Consider the following 19,042-nt stretch of genomic DNA (forward strand, 5'->3'; position numbering starts at 1 on the left):
GTAATTTCGTCTGATATCCGTCGTGTACAGTGTATTCATTCTTCCGAAATTTTGCCTCCTAGGCCTCGACAGCACGGGACAGGATACATATTCCCTGCACCCAGACTGTCAATCATAGAATCATAGAAGTCTACAGCGCATTACAGGCCCTTCGGCCCACAATGTTGTGCCGACCATGTAAACTCAGACAGAGATTATCTGCAATATTTGCAAATCATTCATCTTGCTCAGTGTGAATGAATGCACAGGTCATTGTTTGAATGAAGCAGCTTCGCGACGGAGCGTCCAGTCCACGTAATCCAATACCCATCACAGTACAGCTACGTCAGAAACCAAGATGGTGAACATTCCACTATTGCGAGTAGGTATTTCTTAAGCAAGGAGCACAGGCTGCACGCGACACTCCAATTCTTGCCTCATAATATCGAGACGAAGTTGGAGTAGGAACACTTGACTCTGACGGAGATAAAAGTTACTTGCTGAGAATATCAACTGACCATTTCTGACTTGAACTGGTTGCCCTATTTACACGTGAACAGTGAACAGTGTTCCAGGCGACCGGAGAATTGGCACACGAGAAATTTCCAATAAATTATGAAAATCGCTATTTTGGAAGCATTTCTCTTTTAATTTTCCCCATTCATTACATTTATCCACGTTTTTTTTTTAATTGCCATGGATTTTCGCACACATCGAGATCCATTAAATTGCACTGGATAATCCCGGCGTCCTCATAATTCTCCACATCGCCCAATTTCATCTCGCCCAGAACTTCGGAAAAAAAAAATAAATAGAATGCCCGGTCCCGACCTTATCGACATGATCAATCCAGTCTATATCGTGACAGACGGGCTCCATTCTGTGCGGTACCGCACATGTGATTGCCTGCTACCCTAAAAAGGAATAATTTATTGACAACATCTGCATTTTTCGCCTGCCAACGATTGTTCAAATGCAAACTCGCATGTCACTGTCTTTTCCAATCTTGAATTTATCCGAGATAATACTTATAATTTCATACTTTATAGGGAATTAGAGAATCGTTCCTGTTATTGCTGATGGACTAGACAGTTCAGAGGGAGGGGGTAGAAATGGAATAAAAGCGTGGGGAGGGATGGAGAGAGGAGGATATGGTGGGGAGAGAGAAGTGGAGGATGAGATGGAGAGAGAAGAGGGGACAGGGAGGGAGAGAGGGGATTGAGGGAGAGAGAGGCTGAGGGAGTGGGTAGTCTCCTCTCCTCCCCTTCTCTTTCTCCCCTCCCCTCCTCAAACTGATCCCTCCCTCTCCCCCACCCTGCAGAAGATGGTGATGATCCACGCCAAACAGCCCGCACCGACAATCCTCGCCTCCATCTTGTCCAGCAAGCTGCCGCCCACTCCTGCCTTTGACGGGCCCCAGTGATGACACGTCCCCCTACTCCATGGGACAGTCGAGCGACCTGAGGCTCGGCCCGAAAGAAACATCAAGGCGGGATTTTGGAGACGGAGGGGGAAGGAATTAACGGTGCTAGTCACATTCCTCCCCCGTGAGAACCCCTCAGTTCCTGCTCCCTTGTTACTAGTCGCCCTCTCCCACCCTCGGCTCCCGTCACTCCTGAAATACTCCGCTCCCTGTCCCCTCGCTCTTCCCTCTATCACCGCCCATCTTACCCTGGCTGGCGGCCATTTTGTGATGTTTACCATTGACAACCGCTCTCCCAGCATCGTATAATGGCGCACATCCATTTCCTCACCTTCCACACACTTCCAGTTTATTCAATCTCAACTCCTCATCTCTCCTCTCCTTTCTCTCCCTCCTTGCTCTCCCAACTCTCCATTTAACCTTCTGCCGACAGCCATTTTGTGACAGTGTTAGCACACCCCTCCCCTTTCTTGCCGTCCGTCTTATTTACGAAGGAAATGTCACCACCAACCCTTCCTCCTCTATTGAGTAAGTCACTCCCCCACACTTCCCATCCTGTTCCTCCCCACCCTGTCCCATTATTCTCCCTCCCTCCCCGTCCCATCACTTCCCCTCCTTCCCCGTCACACCACTCCCCCCTCCCTCGGCATCCCATCGCTTCCGGTCCCTCCCCACCCCATCATTCCCCTTCCTCCCGATCACATCACTCCTGCTCCGTTTCTGGCGTTTCACTCCTCCTCACCCCGTCTTTATCTTTTCCATTTCGGCCATCAGTTCAGACAGGAACTTCTGCCCCTCCCCTTTCCGTCCCCTATTGAGTCAGTGACTTCGACACGTTCACTGTCTCATCAGTCCACTCCTCGTACTCCTTTTCCTCTTAAATCCCTCACCTCCTCCCCAAAACCAACATGTATATGTGTATGAGTGAATATCTGATATATACATTAGCTTATTCAATGACGAAATTGTTGGACTTAAAACATATATACAATGCACAAGGCGATATAAAACACAAATTAAAATGCTGTTATTACAATCAATAACACATTCGATCCCGGGATTGTATCCATGGGCACCACATGTTCCTTCGCCATAGATTCTGCGTGTGACAGTGGCCATTGTAAGTCAGTATCTCACTCCATCCCTGGCGGCCACATTAACCAAGGATTCGCCATTTTAAATCAGCGCGTCCCTCCCTCTCTTGTGCTCACTTCTACCAAAGCCGCCACTCTCTCCCCAGCGGCCATTTCAAGTGAAGCGTCGGACATCCCACCTCTCCCGGAAGTTCCGGGAGGCTCCCGCATATTGATAGCGGCTCCCTGACGCCGCAATTTATATAAAATATCACGGAAATCGTTTTTTTTGGGAACGAGAGAGAGAGAGAGAGAGAGAGAGAGAGAGAGAGAGAGAGAGCGAGAGAGAGAGAGAGAGAGAGAGAGAGAGAGAGAGAGGGGGGGGGGGAGAGAGAGAGAGAGAGAGAGAGAGAGAGAGAGAGAGAGAGAGAGAGAGAGAGAGAGAGAGAGAGAGAGAGAGCGAGCCATGGTAGAGTACTGCAAAAACAGAAAATACAAAACGTACTTCACCCCAAACTACACTGAAGTTTACCCCTGCCTAATTAGGGGTCAAAATAATGAGAGTGTTGCTCGCTGCACTGTCTGCAACATTGTGTTTTCTATTGCCCATGGGGGGGGGGGGGGGGTTAAAATCACTGTTGAGGTGAGTTTAACGGGTGTCATTCGTTCATTAGCATAGCTAACGTTATTTAAACTAGCTGGCTGGCCGCTAAGGAGCTGCTCTATTGCAGACATCCCACCTCTCCCGGGAGTTCCGGGAGTCTCCCGCAAATTGATGGTGTCTGTTTCCCTGAAATGAGATTTTACAGGATGGGATTAATTGAAGTCAACCTGCCCTTCACTCCTTCTCTGCCGCTCACTTTATCCAAGGCGTCGCTCCCTCCTTGGTCCCGTTTCAACCCGGCCGAACGGGGTCTCCTTCAGTCACCACATCTCTCCCTCCTTGGTCCCGTTTCAACCCGGCCGATCGGGGTCTCCTTCAGTCACCACATCTCTCCCTCCTTGGTCCCGTTTCAACCCGGCCGAGCGGGGTCTCCTTCAGTCACCACATCTCTCCCTCCTTGGTCCCGTTTCAACCCGGCCGAGCGGGGTCTCCTTCCGTCACCACATCTCTCCCTCCTTGGTCCCGTTTCAACCCGGCCGAACGGGGTCTCCTTCAGTCACCACATCTCTCCCTCCTTGGTCCCGTTTCAACCCGGCCGAGCGGGGTCTCCTTCCGTCACCACATCTCTCCCTCCTTGGTCCCGGTTCAACCCGGCCGATCGGGGTCTCCTTCAGTCACCACATCTCTCCCTCCTTGGTCCCGTTTCAACCCGGCCGAGCGGGGTCTCCTTCAGTCACCACATCTCTCCCTCCTTGGTCCCGTTTCAACCCGGCCGATCGGGGTCTCCTTCAGTCACCACATCTCTCCCTCCTTGGTCCCGTTTCAACCCGGCCGAACGGGGTCTCCTCAGTCACCACATTTCTCCCTTTTTCCCAACAAAATTAACGATGCTGACGGCCGTATTCAATCGCAGTCTCATCCCCTCCCTTCCCGGCACCCACTTTAAACAAGATATCACTAACCCTATACTGCCCCGTCAGAGAGTTTAAGCGAAGCAGCGGCCATTTTATGTCAGAGCAATAGGTCATTTTACATTGCCCCATTACCCCCTCTCTCTTCTCAATGTGCCACTGACTGCATTTCAGCCACTTTACCCGGTGCGTCTCTCCCGCTCTGTTGACTGTCCATTACTCTCTCGCTGTCGGCCATTGTAACAAAGGTTTCAGAGACTATTTCAGATCTGGCCGCCACTCCCTCTGATTTGTCACCTCCTGGCGTCCATTTTCTCTCAGTGCATCCCTCCCTTCCTCCCTGGAAACCATTTTCAAAGCGCGCGTCACCTCTTCCCTATAGACAATGTTATATTGGCGCGTCACTCTCTCCCTGGTATTAATTTTATTTTCTGGTTTTAATCCAGAATCCAATATTTAATCAGCACATAACTTTCCCCGCCCCCCCCGTGATAATTTTCAGTCAGTGCAAAATCCCCACCCTATCGGTTCATTTTAACTCTGCCTCTCTCTCCCACTCTCTTGTCAGTGTATCACTCCCTCCCTGTCGGCCATCAGAAACAAGGTGACCACGGCCATCTTAATTCGGCCCATCGCCCCCTCCCTGGCGCCCATTGTCACTCAGCCCATCACTTTCTCACCGGAGACCATTTTCAGTCAACCTTTCACTCCCTCCCTAGTGACCATTCTAAATCCTTCTGTGGTTCCCTCCCTATTCATTTTTTTCAAACAGGAGCCCCTCGCAGGACGGACACACTCGACCACCCTCCACTCGATAAGGAGACCGGGAACCGTACCCTGCATAACTTCCTGTGTGTTATGTGGACACCGGGAACCGGGTGCAATGAATCACCCGGCGTTGGGACATGGAAACCATAAACCTCTCTCGCACGCACCCACCCCTCCCCCCATCTTCAGGAAGGCGCGGCGAAGGTCCTTCCGTCCGATCGTATCCACCGTCTCCGCCAGGAGATGAGCATCGTCAGTGTTACAAAGCCGTCAACATCCACACCACCCTCGACTTTCCGTGTAACTAATAAACCCACCGGCGTTCCCATCAGATTTCGTTAACCCCGCTCCGAGTTCTGTCAAATACAGAAATCAAGCGTCCCCGCCAATTTCCAGGATCCCATTCCCTTTGGCAATGAACTGAAAGGAGTCCCATTGGGAGGTAGATGGTGTGAGTGAATGGGAAGGGTCAGATCCCACTGGGAGATCGGACGACAGGAGTGATTGGGAAGGGGTGCAGACGGTGGGGGTAAATGGGAAGGGGCGGGGCCCACTGGCAGGCAAACAGTGGGAGTGAATGGGAAGGGGTGGGGTCTATTGGAAGTTTGGACGACGCAAACGAATGGGTAGCGGTGCGTCCCGTTAGGAATGTGGATAGTTGAAGTGAATGGGAAGGGGTGGTGTCATTGGGAGTGCGGATGGTGGGAATGAATGGGAAAGAATGGCATTTGATTGAGATCACGGTCACGTGGGAAGACTCGAATCCGCATATTCGGAGGAAGCTGCGCCACTGGACAACAGGCGGAAATACGTCACTACGAGAACGCTTCCGATGTCAATGAACTCAAGACTGGAGCCGGTTCCGTTAAATCCGTTGGGAATTACCCGGGCGCGCGGCCATTAAATGTGAGCGGGGAGTTAAAGTGGAAGGGAGAGTTAAAGCGGAGGGCGGGGAATCGGCCAGATTATCCCCATCCCGCGGGTGGGGATGTTCACACATTCAGATGTTCACAGATCCACTCTCAGTTCGGGTCTGGGTTCCTGCAGAGATCTTAGTTCCTTCCTCCCGGTCTCACTGAAAAGATTCTCCACAAGCCTGAAACAGATGACACGACAGTGTCAGTAACCGGGGACTGGTGTTAATGTTTCAAAAACACTCACAGACAAATATCACCAGAAAACCCGCGGATCCGCTGATATTTTATCACATTGAACATTAAAGCAAACATTTACCAGATCCACTCCAGACTCGGGAGGGTCAGTATGAGCCGGCGGAGAGCGGGGACAGATCGGTCTGTCAGCGAGTTTGATTCCAGGATCAGCCACGTCAGTGATCGGTTTGTACTGAGAGCGGAGGCGAGATCCTCGGCACCAGAATCTGTGAGACCGACATTCATCAGCCTGGAGATGAGAGAGAGTGAGGGTGAAGGACACAGAGAGACAGGAGACAGTACAAATCCCCAGTGTTTATCAGTAACACAATTACTGATCACATTAATGTTCAGTGTCAGAAATCCAGTGACTGTAAACACAATCTCCCACAGTCTGGTACTTACCACAGTTCCTGTATTTTACACTCCGGGGTCCTCAGAGCCTCAGACACCAGTTTCACTCCTGAATCTCCCAGTTTATTATAACTCAGGTCCAGCTCCGTCAGAGATGGGTTTGTACTGAGAGCGGAGGCGAGATCCTCGGCACCAGAATCTGTCAGACCGACATTGTCCAGCCTGCAGATGAGAGAGAGTGAGGGTGAAGGACACAGAGAGACAGGGTACGGTACACATCCCGAGTGTTTATCAGTAACACAATTAATGATTATTTTCTTCAGCACAACTGCGCAAGTCGGCCAGTGAGAACAGCGAGAAGAGTTTAAAAGGAAGACAGATTTACAGAGCGAGCGTCAGAGGAGCGGGAGACAGAGTAGGAAGGCTTTGGCTCAACAGGGCTTCGGCGATAAAGGGTCGAGGCGAGGTAGGTTATCTGTTTACAATACAGACAGAGAGTATGTGTGTGAGGCTGGTTTTCTGTGCTCGGTGTCAGATGTGGGAGATCCTGGAGACTCCCAGCCTCCTGGACGGCAACATCTGCACCCGGTGTGTCGAGCTGCAGCTCCTTAGGGACCGAGTTAGGGAACTGGAGATGCAGCTCGATGATCTTCGTCTGGTCAGGGAGAGGGAGGAGGTGATAGAGAGGAGTTACAGGCAGGTGGTCACACCGGGGTCACGGGAGACTGAAGAAATGGGTCACAGTCAGGAGAGGGAAGGGCAAGAAGCAGGTAATAGTGAGTACCCCAGTGGCTGTACCCCTTGTCAATAAGTACTCTTGTTCGGGTACTGCTGGAGGGGGGTTGCCTACGGGGGTGATGAAGCAACTGTGCCCGTCCCTCTGGCACAGTGTCTGGCCCTGTGGCTCAGAAGGGTAGGGAAAGGAAGAGGAAGGCAGTAGTGATAGGGGGCTCTATAGTTTGGGGGTCAGAAAGGAGATTCTTTGAATGCAGGAAAGAAACGCACATGGTAGTTTGCCTCCTAGGTGCCAGGGTACGGGATGTTTCAGATGTCCTACAGTGGGAGGGAGAACAGCCAGAGGTCATGGTACATATTGGTACCAATGACATAGTAGGAAAATGGAAGAGGTCCTGAAAGAGTACAGAAGTAAGTTGAGAGGCAGGACCGCAAAGGTGGTAATCTCGGTATTAATGCCTGTGCCACGTGGCAATGAGAATAGAAATAGGATGAGGTTGAGGATAAACGTGTGGCTGAGGGATTGTAGCAGGAGGCAGGGATTCAGATTTCTGGATCTTTGGGACCTCTTTTGGAGCAGGTGTGAACTTGAATCCCAGGGCGACCAATATCTGGCGGGCATGTTTGCTGAGGCCACTGGGGAGAATTTAAACTAGAAGTGCTGGGTGGGGGCGAAATGATGTGATGGAGGAAAGGTAGGTTGGCTCACAAATAGAGAAAATTTGGAGACAGTGCGAAAAAGAGGATAGGCAGGTGATAGAGAAGGGACGCGCTCAGACCGATGGTTTGAGATGTGTCTATTTTAATTTAAGGAGTATGATGAATAAAACGTATTACGAACAAAGCATATGAGCCTAGGAGAATGGATCAGCACTTGGAGATATGATGTTGTGGCCATTACAGAAACTTGGATGGTGCAGGGGCAGGAATGGTAACTTCAAGTGGCAGGTTTTAGATGTTTCAGGAAGGACATGGAGTATCTGTGGGTGGAAGTTAGTAACAGGAAGGGTTCGATAACTCTACTGGGTGTTTTGGAGAGACCACCCAACAGTAACAGGGACATCGAGGAGCAGATAGGGAGACAGTTTCTGGAAGGAAGTAATAATAACAGGTTTGTTGAAGTGTGAGATTTTAATTTCCCAAATATTGATTGGCATCTCCCTAGAGTGAGGGAATCAGATGGGGTGGAGTTTGTTAGGTGTGTTTAGGAGGGTTTCTTGACACAATATGTAGATAAACCTACAAGAGGAGAGACTGTAGTTGATCTGGTATTGGGAACTGAACTTGCCCAGGTGTCAGTTCTGTCAGTGGATGAGCATTTTGGAGATAGTGATCACAATTCTATCTCTTTTACCATTGCATTAGAGAGGGATAGGAATAGGCAAGTTAGGGAAACCTTTAATTGGAGTAAGGAGAACTATGAGGCTATCAGGCTGCAACTTGTATGCATAAATTGGAAACAGATGTTCTCAGGAAAACGTACTGAAGAAATGTAGAAAATGTTCAGGGGATATTTGCATGAGGTTCTGAGTAGGTACTTTCCAATGAGACATGGAAAGGATGGTAGGGTACAAGATCCGTGGTGCACAAAGGCTGTTGTAAATCTAGTCAAGAAGAAAAGAAGAGCTTACAAAAGGTTCAAAAACGAGGTAGTGATATGAATCTGGAAGATTATAAGGCTAGCAGGAAGGAGCTTAAGAATGAAATCAGGAGAGCTAGAAGGGGCCATGAGAAGGCCTTGGTGGACAGGATTAAGGAAAATCCCAAAGTATTCTGCAAGTATGTGAAGAGCAAGAGAATAAGATATGAGAGGATAGGACCAAACAAGTGTGACAATGGAAAAATGCGTATGGAACCGGAGGAAATAGAGGAAGTGTTTAATGAATCATTCACTTCAGTATTCGTGACGGAAAAGATCTTGGTGATTGTAGGGATGACTTGCAGTGGACTGCAAAGCTTGAGAGTGTAGATATTAAGAAAGAGGATGTGCTGGAGCTTTTGGAAAACATCAAGTTGGATAAGTCACCGGGAGATGGCGGGACGTACCCCAGGCTACTGTGGGAAGCGGGGGAGGAGATTGCTGAGACTCTGGCTATGATCTTTGCATCATGAGTGAGGACGGGAGAGGTTACGGAGGATTGGAGGGTCGGGGATGTTGTTCCCTTTTTCAAGAAAGGGAGTAGGGATCACCCAGGAAATAATACGCTAGTGAGGCTTACTTCAGTGGTTGGTAATTTGATGGAGAAGATCCTGAGGGGTAGGATTTATGAACATCTGGAGAGGCAAAATATGATTAGGAATAGTCAGCTTGGCTTTGTCAAAGGCAGATCGTGCCTTACGAGCCTGATTGAATTTTTTCAGGATGTGACTAAACACATTGATGAAGAAAGAGCAGTAGATGTAGTGTGTATGGATTTCAACAAGGCATTTGATAAGGTACCCCATGCAAGGCTTATTGAGAAAGTTACGAGACATGGAATCCAAGGGGAGATTGCTTTGTGGATCCAGAACTGGCTTGCCCGCAGAAGGCAAATTGTTGTTGTAGGCGGGTCATATTCTGTATGGAGGCCGGTGACCAGAAATGTGCCTCAGGGATCTGTTCTGGGACCCCGAGTCTTTGTGATTTTTATAAATGACTTGGATAAGGAAGTGGAGGGATGGGTTAGTAAATTTCTTGATGACACCAAATTTGGGGGTGTTGTGGAATTGTGGAGGACTGTCAGAGGTTACAGCGGGACATTGATAGAATGCAAAACTGGGCTGTGAAGTGGCAGATGGAGTTCAACCCAGTTAAGTGTGAGGTACTTCACTTTGGTATGTCAAATGTGATGGCAGAATATAGTATTAATGGTAAGACACTTGGCAGAGTGGTGGATCAGAGTGATCTTGGGGTCCGAGACCATCGGACACTCAAAATTGCTACGCAGGTTGACTCTGTGGTTAAGAAGGCGTATGGTGTATTGGCCTTCATCAATCGTGGAATTGAATTTAGGAGCCAAGAGGTAATGTTGCAGCAATATAGGACGTTGGTCAGACCCTACTTGGAGTACTGTGCTCAGTTCTGGTCGCCTCACTATTAGAAGGACGTGGAAGCCATGGAGAGGGTGCAGAGGAGATTTACAAGGTAGTTGCCTGGATTGGGGAAAATGCCTTAGGAAAATAGGTTGATTAAACCCGGCCTTTTCTCTTGGGGTGACGGAGGATGAGAGGTGACTTGAAAGAGGCGTACAACGTAATGAGAGGCATTGATCATGTGGATAGTCAGAGGATTTTCCCCAGGGCTGAAATGGCTAGCCCAGGATGGCATATTTCTAAGGTGCTTGGAAGCAGCTACAGAGGAGATGTCGGCGGTAAGTTTTCCTTTTACGCAGGGAGTAGTGAGTGCGTGGAATGGACTGTCATCAACGTCGGCGGAGGCGGAACCGATAGGGTTTTTAAGAGACTCCTGGATGGCTACATAGAGCTCAGAAAATAGTGGCCTATGGGTAAAGCCTAGGTAGTTCTAATGTATGGACATTTTCGGCACAGATTTGTGGGCCGAAGGGCCTATATTGTGCTGTATATTTTCTCTGTTTCTTTCTTTCTACTGATCACATTAGTGTTCAGTGTCAGATATCCAGTGACTGTAAACGCAATCTCCCACAGTCAAGTACTTACCCCAGTTTCTGTATTTTACACTCCGGGTTCCTCAGAGCCGCAGACACCAGTTTCACTCCTGAATCTCTCAGTTTATTACCACCCAGGTACAGCTCCGTCAGTAATGGGTTTGTACTGAGAGCGGAGACGAGATCCTCGGCACCAGAATCTGTGAGACCGACATCCCACAGCCTGGAGATCAGAGAGTGTGAGGGTGAAGGACACGGAGAGACAGGAGACGGTACAAATCCCCAGTGTTTATCAGTAACACAATTACTGATCACATTGATGTTCAGTGTCAGACACCCACTGACTGTAAACACAATCTCCCATAGTCTGGTACTTACACCAGTTTCTGTATTTTACACTCCGGGTTCCTCAGAGCCGCACACACCAGTTTCACTCCTGAATCTCCCACGTCATTCTCCCGAAGTCTAAACACAAACAGACAGATTGATGAACAAAGTGATTCAAACCGTGTGTCTGACGGAATTACTCTCACTCGGATAATTCAGGAAACATTAAACCCTTCAGTAAATCACTGATCGGAGTTCCCATCACTGTCAATGTCCCTCACTGCCCAGCTCCAGTGTATTAACCGAATGTCAGCAATTTAGTCTATCGGTGTGACCCTGTAAACCCCACATATTCTGTCTCATTCCCCGATGGCTAAAAAAGTGTACCTGATGTGAAAGGGTCGGAAAGTGCAGGGATGAACGATGGGAGAAACTCCCAGAGTGAGGAAGATTTGTGATTGAGGCAATGTCGATGGAAGACAGTGGAAGAGATCCCACCTAAGGAAAAGGGATAGGAAGACAGATCCTGCAGGAGGAAGGGGCTGGGGATGAGAGATCCCATAGGAGGAAGGGAATGCGGATGAGAAGACCCAGACGAGTATACCGATGGGAAAAGATAATCCAATAAGATGAGATGATCCAGAAATAGATTGCAAGGGAGGGGTGGGTCTGAACTGTGGCCAACAATCAGGAGAGGAGAAGCGCCCATGGGGTCTGTGTATCTGGTAGTGAGCACAGTCACACAGGTGGACATGGTGATAGTCACACACGGGGAACGGCTGGGGAGGACAATCTCACAATGGTATTTCTCTCCTTCTCACTGGGACAGTCTGCTGACGGTCTCTTGTCCCTCACCGGGAAGTGGATGTGAATCTCTGACCCACCTGCTGCAGTCAGTGTCGGTCTGGGTGTCAGTAATAGTGAGAAGGAACATTGTCAATGGACGTGTCACAGGCAGCAAGAAACTCGGCATTCCTGTGATTTACTACCATTAAACCAATGGCCGTTGTTCACTGATCTGCTGAAGTCTCCAAAATCCCTTCACAAAGAACCACAGAACCCTCCCGTCCTTGGGAAATTACTGACCGATCCCAAGATCATTTGTCACAATTCTTCACAATCTGATTTACTACAGTTCAACCCAAATTCCTTTACATTGAAACAACACAATCGAACAGTTTCACAGTTCAGAGTGAGAGATAAATCAAGTTACCTCAACTCCTGGCACTTGTGCAGCACAGGTCCCAGCCGCTGGATTCCTTCACACTGAATCTGGCAGTTCTCCAGGTCGAGTTGTTTTATTGTATCACAGAGTCCGATGACATGAGACAGGACCGCGCAGTCAATTGGGGTCAGTGTCTTTTCACGGAATGAAAGTGATTCCATTGATCCCAGTGCGGCCTGAGCCAGTTCACGATTCTGAGACTCAAACAGGTAATGCAATGTGTTCAGGAGGCTCCTTTTACCAGCTTCACTCTCTGTGTTTCCACTCTGGCGTTTAAACGCCTCCTTCACCCAGTCAATCATCCGGCAGGTTGTTTCATTTGGAAATGGACCCAAAATCTCCTCCAGGCCCCGAGCTGTCATTGGGGAGGAGAGACCAGCAACAAAACGGAGAAATACCTCAAATCGCCGATCTGTCGTGTTGTGGGCTTCAGTGAGGAATTTCAGGATATCCCCGGGATTTGGATTAATGAATTGTGCGACTGCAGCTACAAACTCTTGGATGGTGAGGTGTGGGAATGTGTACACCACGCTCCGGGCAGAATTCTCTTTCTCCAAAAGCTCCATCAGGAACCCGGACAGGAACTGGGAAGGCTGCAGATTGTACTTGATCAAATCTTCATCTGTAAACACAATCTTCTTCTCAGACACTCCTCTGAAGGCCATCTGACCAACCCTGAGTAACACATCACGGGGGCTCTCAATCTCACGGCCATGGTTTTTCAGGATGTTGTAAATATAGTAGGAATACAGTTGAGTGATGGTCTTGGGAACTCGCTGCGGGCCCCTGACTCTTTGTGTGAAGAAGGGGCCCAGTACCAGAGCGAGGATCCAACAGTAGGAGGGATTGTAGCTCATCGTATACAGGATCTCGTTCTCCTTCACGTGTTTGAAAACAGCAGCGGCCACCGTCTGATCTTCAAAATACCTGATGAAATATTCCTTCCGTTCCTCACCAACAAATCCCAAGATTTCAGCCCACACACTGATCTCAGCCTTTTCCAATAAGTGTAACGCAGTGGGGCGGGTGGTCAACAGCACTGAACACCCTGGGAGCAGCTTGCCCTGGATTAAACTGTACACAATGTCAGACACCTTGCACTTGAATTCAGGATCTGTGCATGTGGACGGAGGTTCTATGTCTGTCCGACTGTCAGTAAAAACAATTTTGTCATTGAATTCATCCAAACTATCGAATATAAATAGCAATCCCTCTGGGTTCTTCCAGACCTCTCTCAGGGTATTCCCAAAGTAAGGATACTGATCCAGAATCAGTTCTCTCAGGTTTAGTCTGCAGTTAATGAAATTTAAATCCCGGAATTTGAAACTGAAGACAAACTGGAATTGTTGGTATATTTTCCCCGCGGCCCAGTCATAAACAATCTTTTGTACCATTGTTGTTTTCCCGACCCCCGGGACTCCGGCCACTGCTGCCGAAATCCCAGATTTGGATTTACTTCGGGAAGAGCTGCTCTGGAACAACTGATCAGTCCGGACTTTTTCCAGCTTTCTGCGGGGATGTCTCTCTCTCAGTTCTTCATGTTGTCTGCCTCTTGCCAGCAGCTCATGTTCCACCAGTGTCCGATCTCGAACAGTAGAAATGACCGTGAGCTCAGCGTATCGATCAACCAGCTGGAAAATCTTCACATTGTCCCTCATCAAGATCGTATTCATTCTCAGTGTTGCAGTTTGTACCCGCAGAGTCTGCCTGTGTTTCTGTTGAACATCTTCCATGGAAACAAAGAACATTGTCAAAAAATTAAATAACTCTACTGACAAAGAACTTTATAACTGCATTTCAACATTCAGTGTTTGAGATTACATGAATTAAATTCATACTTCCATGGATATTAGGACAAAGTAAGATTCTGTTCACAGACACCAGAGTTGACAGTGATGAAAGTCCCAGAAAATATCCAATCCTCATATTCTGACACTAATTACTTGTGAAGGTGAGCATTACCCTGATATTCTATTCCAATCCTTTCTGCACTCCCGTTACAACAACATTTCACTATATTTAAAGCATTGTTTACATCATTAACAGGCAATGTTAATGTTGATCTGGTGTGGAAATATGGAGAGCAGGATACTGCATTTTGGCAAAGCTGCACATTGGGGAGTCACAGGTGTCCACTGCTCTTGCATCAAAACAGTAACAGAATATGCGGGAAGTACTCAAGTCGGGCAGCAACTGGAGAGAATCACAGTGAAGTTTCGGATTGATAACCCATTGGAACGACAAGAATGTAAATGGGTAGTTTTCAGTCTCAGTGATGGAGGAGCGGAGGAAAGATGGAAAGGATTCTCCGTGATTCCTTAAGCGTCTCACTGGTATACATCGTGTGCGTGGAGAGGGTGGTGAATTCTTGGCATCTGCTACTGATCAGTCTGGCAGGTGGAGTGTAGGGCACTGTATTATGCTGCCTCCGCCTATCAGAGTTGACCATGGATGTTGCGTCCCAGCTGTCTAAATACGCAAGCCAGGACACCCTTCCATTGGTTAACATCTTCTCTTATGATAGTGTCTTCCTTTTTATCGGTTATGCTTTCATTTCCGTTCAGTGATGTGTACCCTTTATCTGGATTGCTTATGCTTGTATGGGGTGCTGAATCCTCCTTGCGTTGATGAAAATATATCGTTAGAACTAATTGTGGATTTCAGAGAAGGCAAGATGAGGGAACACAACACACCAGTCCACATAAAGGGATCTGATGTGGAAAGAGTGAGCAATTTCACATTCCTGGCTGTCAATATCTCCGAGTATCTAACCTGGACCCAATATATCGATGCAGCTACAGAGAAGGCACAACAGTGGCTATATTTCATCAGGAGTTTCCAACATCACTCGAATATTTCTACAGGTGTGACTTGCAGAGCATTGTAACTGGCTGCATCACCGTCTGGTTCATGGGGACTACTGTACGGGATCGGAGTAACGTGCACATTCAACGATTCAGGAACAACTTCTCCTCTGCCATCCATTTTCTGAATGGATATTGAACCCAACGATAGTGCCTCACTAAACTCTTTTTTATTCTATTTCTACACAAATTATTTAATTTAATTTCATAGAATCACACAGACATGCATAGCTATATATGCTATATATGGTTTCTTTAGAAATTAGTTCCATTATTTGAATTAACTGTTTTTGCTTTACTGATGCAAGAACAGCTAATTTCCAATCATTCCTGTACAGCTGTGTCAAGGTATCATTCGTTTATTTTGTTTTTCTGATTTGATGCAGTGATTTTTGTCGGTTTCGGTAAATTAGAAAGCGGATTTAAAACTAGACAAAACCATAGTGGGCCTTGTATTCGCTCTGGAAAATGCCTCCATTTACAAAATACAAGCCGTTTGTATTCTGATAACAGTAATTGTTCCTTTGTGGTTGTTAATTGGGTGATTATTGTACGCCAATGCTTCATCAGATGTTGTAGAAATTTCACAAAGACATCTGTCCAAAAATTATTTAACTTTATAGAAGACCAAAACTTTAAGGTAGTTAAGGTAGCCACCTCACGTTGCATTTATCACAGGTGGGATTTATATTAGAAAAAAAATATGCGCTAGATTATCTTTTGACATATACGCCTTGTGCACTACCTTGAACTGAATCAAGGAGTGACGGGCGCAGATAGATGAATTGTTAACTAAACGATAAATTTTATTCCATTGATCAGCTGAAAATGACTCCTGAAGTTCCAATTCCCAAGCACATTTAACCTTATCATTAGACATAATTTGTAAATGTAATATTATCATAATAGTAATTATAATATAATTTATAATATATAAATTTCTACAACATCTAATGAAGCATTGGCATACAATAATCGCCCTATTAACAACCACAAAGGAACAACCACTGTTATCAAAATAAAAGGGGGCATTTTCCAGAGCGAACACAAGGCTGTTTATATATAATAACCATCAATCCTTTCTGAAGTGGTTTAAGCTGAAAAATAGCATCTATCATATTTGATAAATGAACAAATAGATAATTCGGTAACAAATCGTGTAAAAATTTCCTAACTTGTAAATATCTAAAAAATTGTGCATTAGATATATCATAGTTATCCAATAGCTGCGAAAAAGACATTAAACAATTCTTTAAAAACAAATCTAAAAAAGTTTTTATTCCCTTAATTTTCCATGTTAAAAAGACCTTATCCAGAATTGATAGTTTGAAAAAAAACAGTAAAGATGGATATGACTAGAGAGAACAAAGTTTTTTGAACGTTATCAAAAATCATAGGTTTGGACCTACAACCTAATTCACTTGCTGCAATCTTTGGGATCACTCCAAAGGAAGCAAGAAATGTTCCTGTTTCCTCTCAACGTATGATAGCTTTTTCAACTTTATTGGTCAGGAGAGATATTTTGTCGTATTGGAAGGATCCCAATCCATCCACTCTGTTTTTTTTTTCTGGCTCTCCTCCATTATGTCATGTTTAAGCTTGGAGAAATTTAGAAGTCGGACGCTTGATGCATCTATTAACTTTGAGCATACCTGGCGACCTTTCATTCAATATTTCCATATGCTCTAATTTTCTTTTTGTACTTTCTTAGGTAACTTTTTTCCTTCTCTGCGAAGTTTCACATTTGACCAGAAAGATTTTTCCTTTCTTTGGTAATTATATCCTCAAAATGAACTGCCCAATCCTCTTTTTTTTTTTGTTTGTTTGTTTTAGGTTAGTTTAGTGGTTTCTTTTTTCTTTCTCAATGATGGAAATTTGAGTCTTTTTTTATGAATTGTTAAGTGGAGCTACGGTTCCTTTTTTATATTCACTTAATATTATCCTATACATGATTTTGACAGTGTATATTCCTTTCTTTATTTGTACTTTTATTAAATATGCATTTGATATAACTTCTCTGATTTGTATCTATCCTTATATTTTTTAAATTAATAAAACAAAATTGAAAATGAAAAATTTCACAAAGATTGGGTGCATCTTACATATATTAGAAAATTATCTTAAACAGGCGAGGAACAGAATCAAATGCTTTTTGATAGGCTATATAATATTGAAAGTTTTCTGCTTTCCCAGGTATTGCTATAGAATTACATAATCTTTTATCAGTTGTTCCTTAAATCCGTTCATACCCAAGTTGTATTCTTACCACTCTTCTGTATGTCTTTTGTGGGCATCTAAGTGAGCGGTAATTAGTTCCGAGATGCACGATGTTACAATTTTATATATAAAATTGTCTTATTATTAAGAAGCAAATAATAACATAGTAGGTGACCATTTAGTAGTCTTAGAAATGCAGAATTAAATCTGTCCTTGAGGCTGGTGGTACATACCTTCAGCCTTTTATATCTTCTGCCCCATGGGAATATGAAAGGGGGAATGTTTGTGGTGGGTTAGGGATCAGCAGCGAGGCTTTGGGCGCGGCAAGTAGCGTCTTGCTAACATGATTGAATTCTTCCAGGAGGGGACAAAGGTGATGGATGAAGTTACACATGGATATTGTCTGCTTGGATATTATTTGGGTGTTTGACAAGATCCCACATGGGAGGCTCATAGAGAAAATTATCATGCTTGAGAATACTGATACCCATCCTGGCTGGCGAGGATCCACACTGGGAGAAATTTCTTTCGCTGGCGGGTGGTGAATCTGAGAAATTATTGTCATTGACAGCTGAGGAAAACAAGCAGTTGAGTATATTTAGAATGCAGGTTGATATGTTCCTGATTAGGAAGAGTGTCAACATTTACTGTGATAATGGGGTAGAGAGGAATTGAAGAGCAAATTTACTGAGCCGATTGGCTTAATTCTGCTCCTGGATCTTATGGTTTTAGGGAGCATCTGGAGTATTGTATTCACTTCTGATTGTCCAGCTCTTGCAAGGATTGGAGAGGGTGAAGAATAGGTTCATCAGGGTGTTGCCTTGATTCGGTGGCATGTGCTACAAGTAGAGCTTTGATAAACTTGGGTTGTTTACCCTGCTGGTAGAAAAGAGATCTGAAAGAAGTGTGTAAGATTAAGAGATAAGAGTTTATGTGCACAGCCAGCAATTTGTTTTTTTTACATATGGCTGGTGTCTAGTACCAGAGGGCATTTGCTTAAGGTGAGATGGGGTAAATTTACAGCACGTGGGGAGTTTTTCACATGGTAGTGGGTGCCTGTAATTTATTGCCTTGGTCATGTTTGAGGCAAATATGATATAGATTCTCCTAGATATACACATGAAATGTGCAGTAAATGCGGGGATATGGTCAATAATATAAAAGAGGATACCAAAATATTTTTAAGAGTAAAAAAAAGTGAGAGAGTCAACATTGGACTGCTGAAAAATGATGTTGTAGATGTAGTAATGGGTGAAAAGGAAATGTCAGACATCTTTGGAAGTCACTAGCAGAATTACAAAATGTAAAGGACATCCATGAACAGTTTTGAGTGCAGCTGCTATTACGAGGGAGAAGGTGGTTCCATATCTGAAAGGTCGAAGATAGGAAAGTCACCTGGACTGGGTCATAGAGTGTATCAGGAGCCTGCCTGGGGTGTGTGGGCAGTCCCAGAGCGGGAGGACCTGGAGTGAAGGTTCCAGCAGAACCAACAGCTGGATTAGTAGAAAAATACATTGCAGAATATTCAGGCTGCAACGAGAGATTCTCTGAATTGTAACCTGAACAGAGATCAGTGAATTAATGGTGAATTTTGATTTCCAGGTTCTACCAAGTCGCTGTCACTGAGATCTGGTTTGAACTTTGCATTTCATCACTCACCGTTCAGTTGAGGGGGTATTTCAGATAACCCTTGGGCGATGATCATGTATTTCTGAGGATCGGGACCTGTTTAAATAAAAAAAATGTCCATGAAAACAGAACTAAAATAATTAAAACTGTTTATTTCAATGTGCCCTTGTGTTCAAT

The 19,042-nt window shown here is 45.7% G+C and overlaps 2 protein-coding genes across 2 annotated transcripts in view; both read right to left on the reverse strand.

Annotated features, from left to right (window-relative positions):
- Positions 1–19,042, reverse strand: part of LOC140721129 (NACHT, LRR and PYD domains-containing protein 3-like) — a 752,838-nt gene that overhangs the window by 412,428 nt on the left and 321,368 nt on the right. The gene's annotated exons all lie outside the window — the stretch shown is intronic.
- Positions 4,936–19,042, reverse strand: part of LOC140721127 (NACHT, LRR and PYD domains-containing protein 3-like) — a 301,993-nt gene continuing 287,886 nt past the window's right edge. The window contains exons 10-13 of the mRNA XM_073036001.1: positions 10,656–10,826; positions 6,315–6,485; positions 5,992–6,159; positions 4,936–5,854 (exon numbers count right to left, since the gene is read on the reverse strand). Coding sequence (XP_072892102.1) covers positions 5,767–5,854; positions 5,992–6,159; positions 6,315–6,485; positions 10,656–10,826 — 598 coding nt within the window. The 3' untranslated portion in view covers positions 4,936–5,766. The remainder of the gene's footprint in view (positions 5,855–5,991; positions 6,160–6,314; positions 6,486–10,655; positions 10,827–19,042) is intronic.

This window comes from Hemitrygon akajei, unplaced genomic scaffold, assembly GCF_048418815.1.
Source record: "Hemitrygon akajei unplaced genomic scaffold, sHemAka1.3 Scf000050, whole genome shotgun sequence".
Taxonomy (NCBI): domain Eukaryota; kingdom Metazoa; phylum Chordata; class Chondrichthyes; order Myliobatiformes; family Dasyatidae; genus Hemitrygon; species Hemitrygon akajei.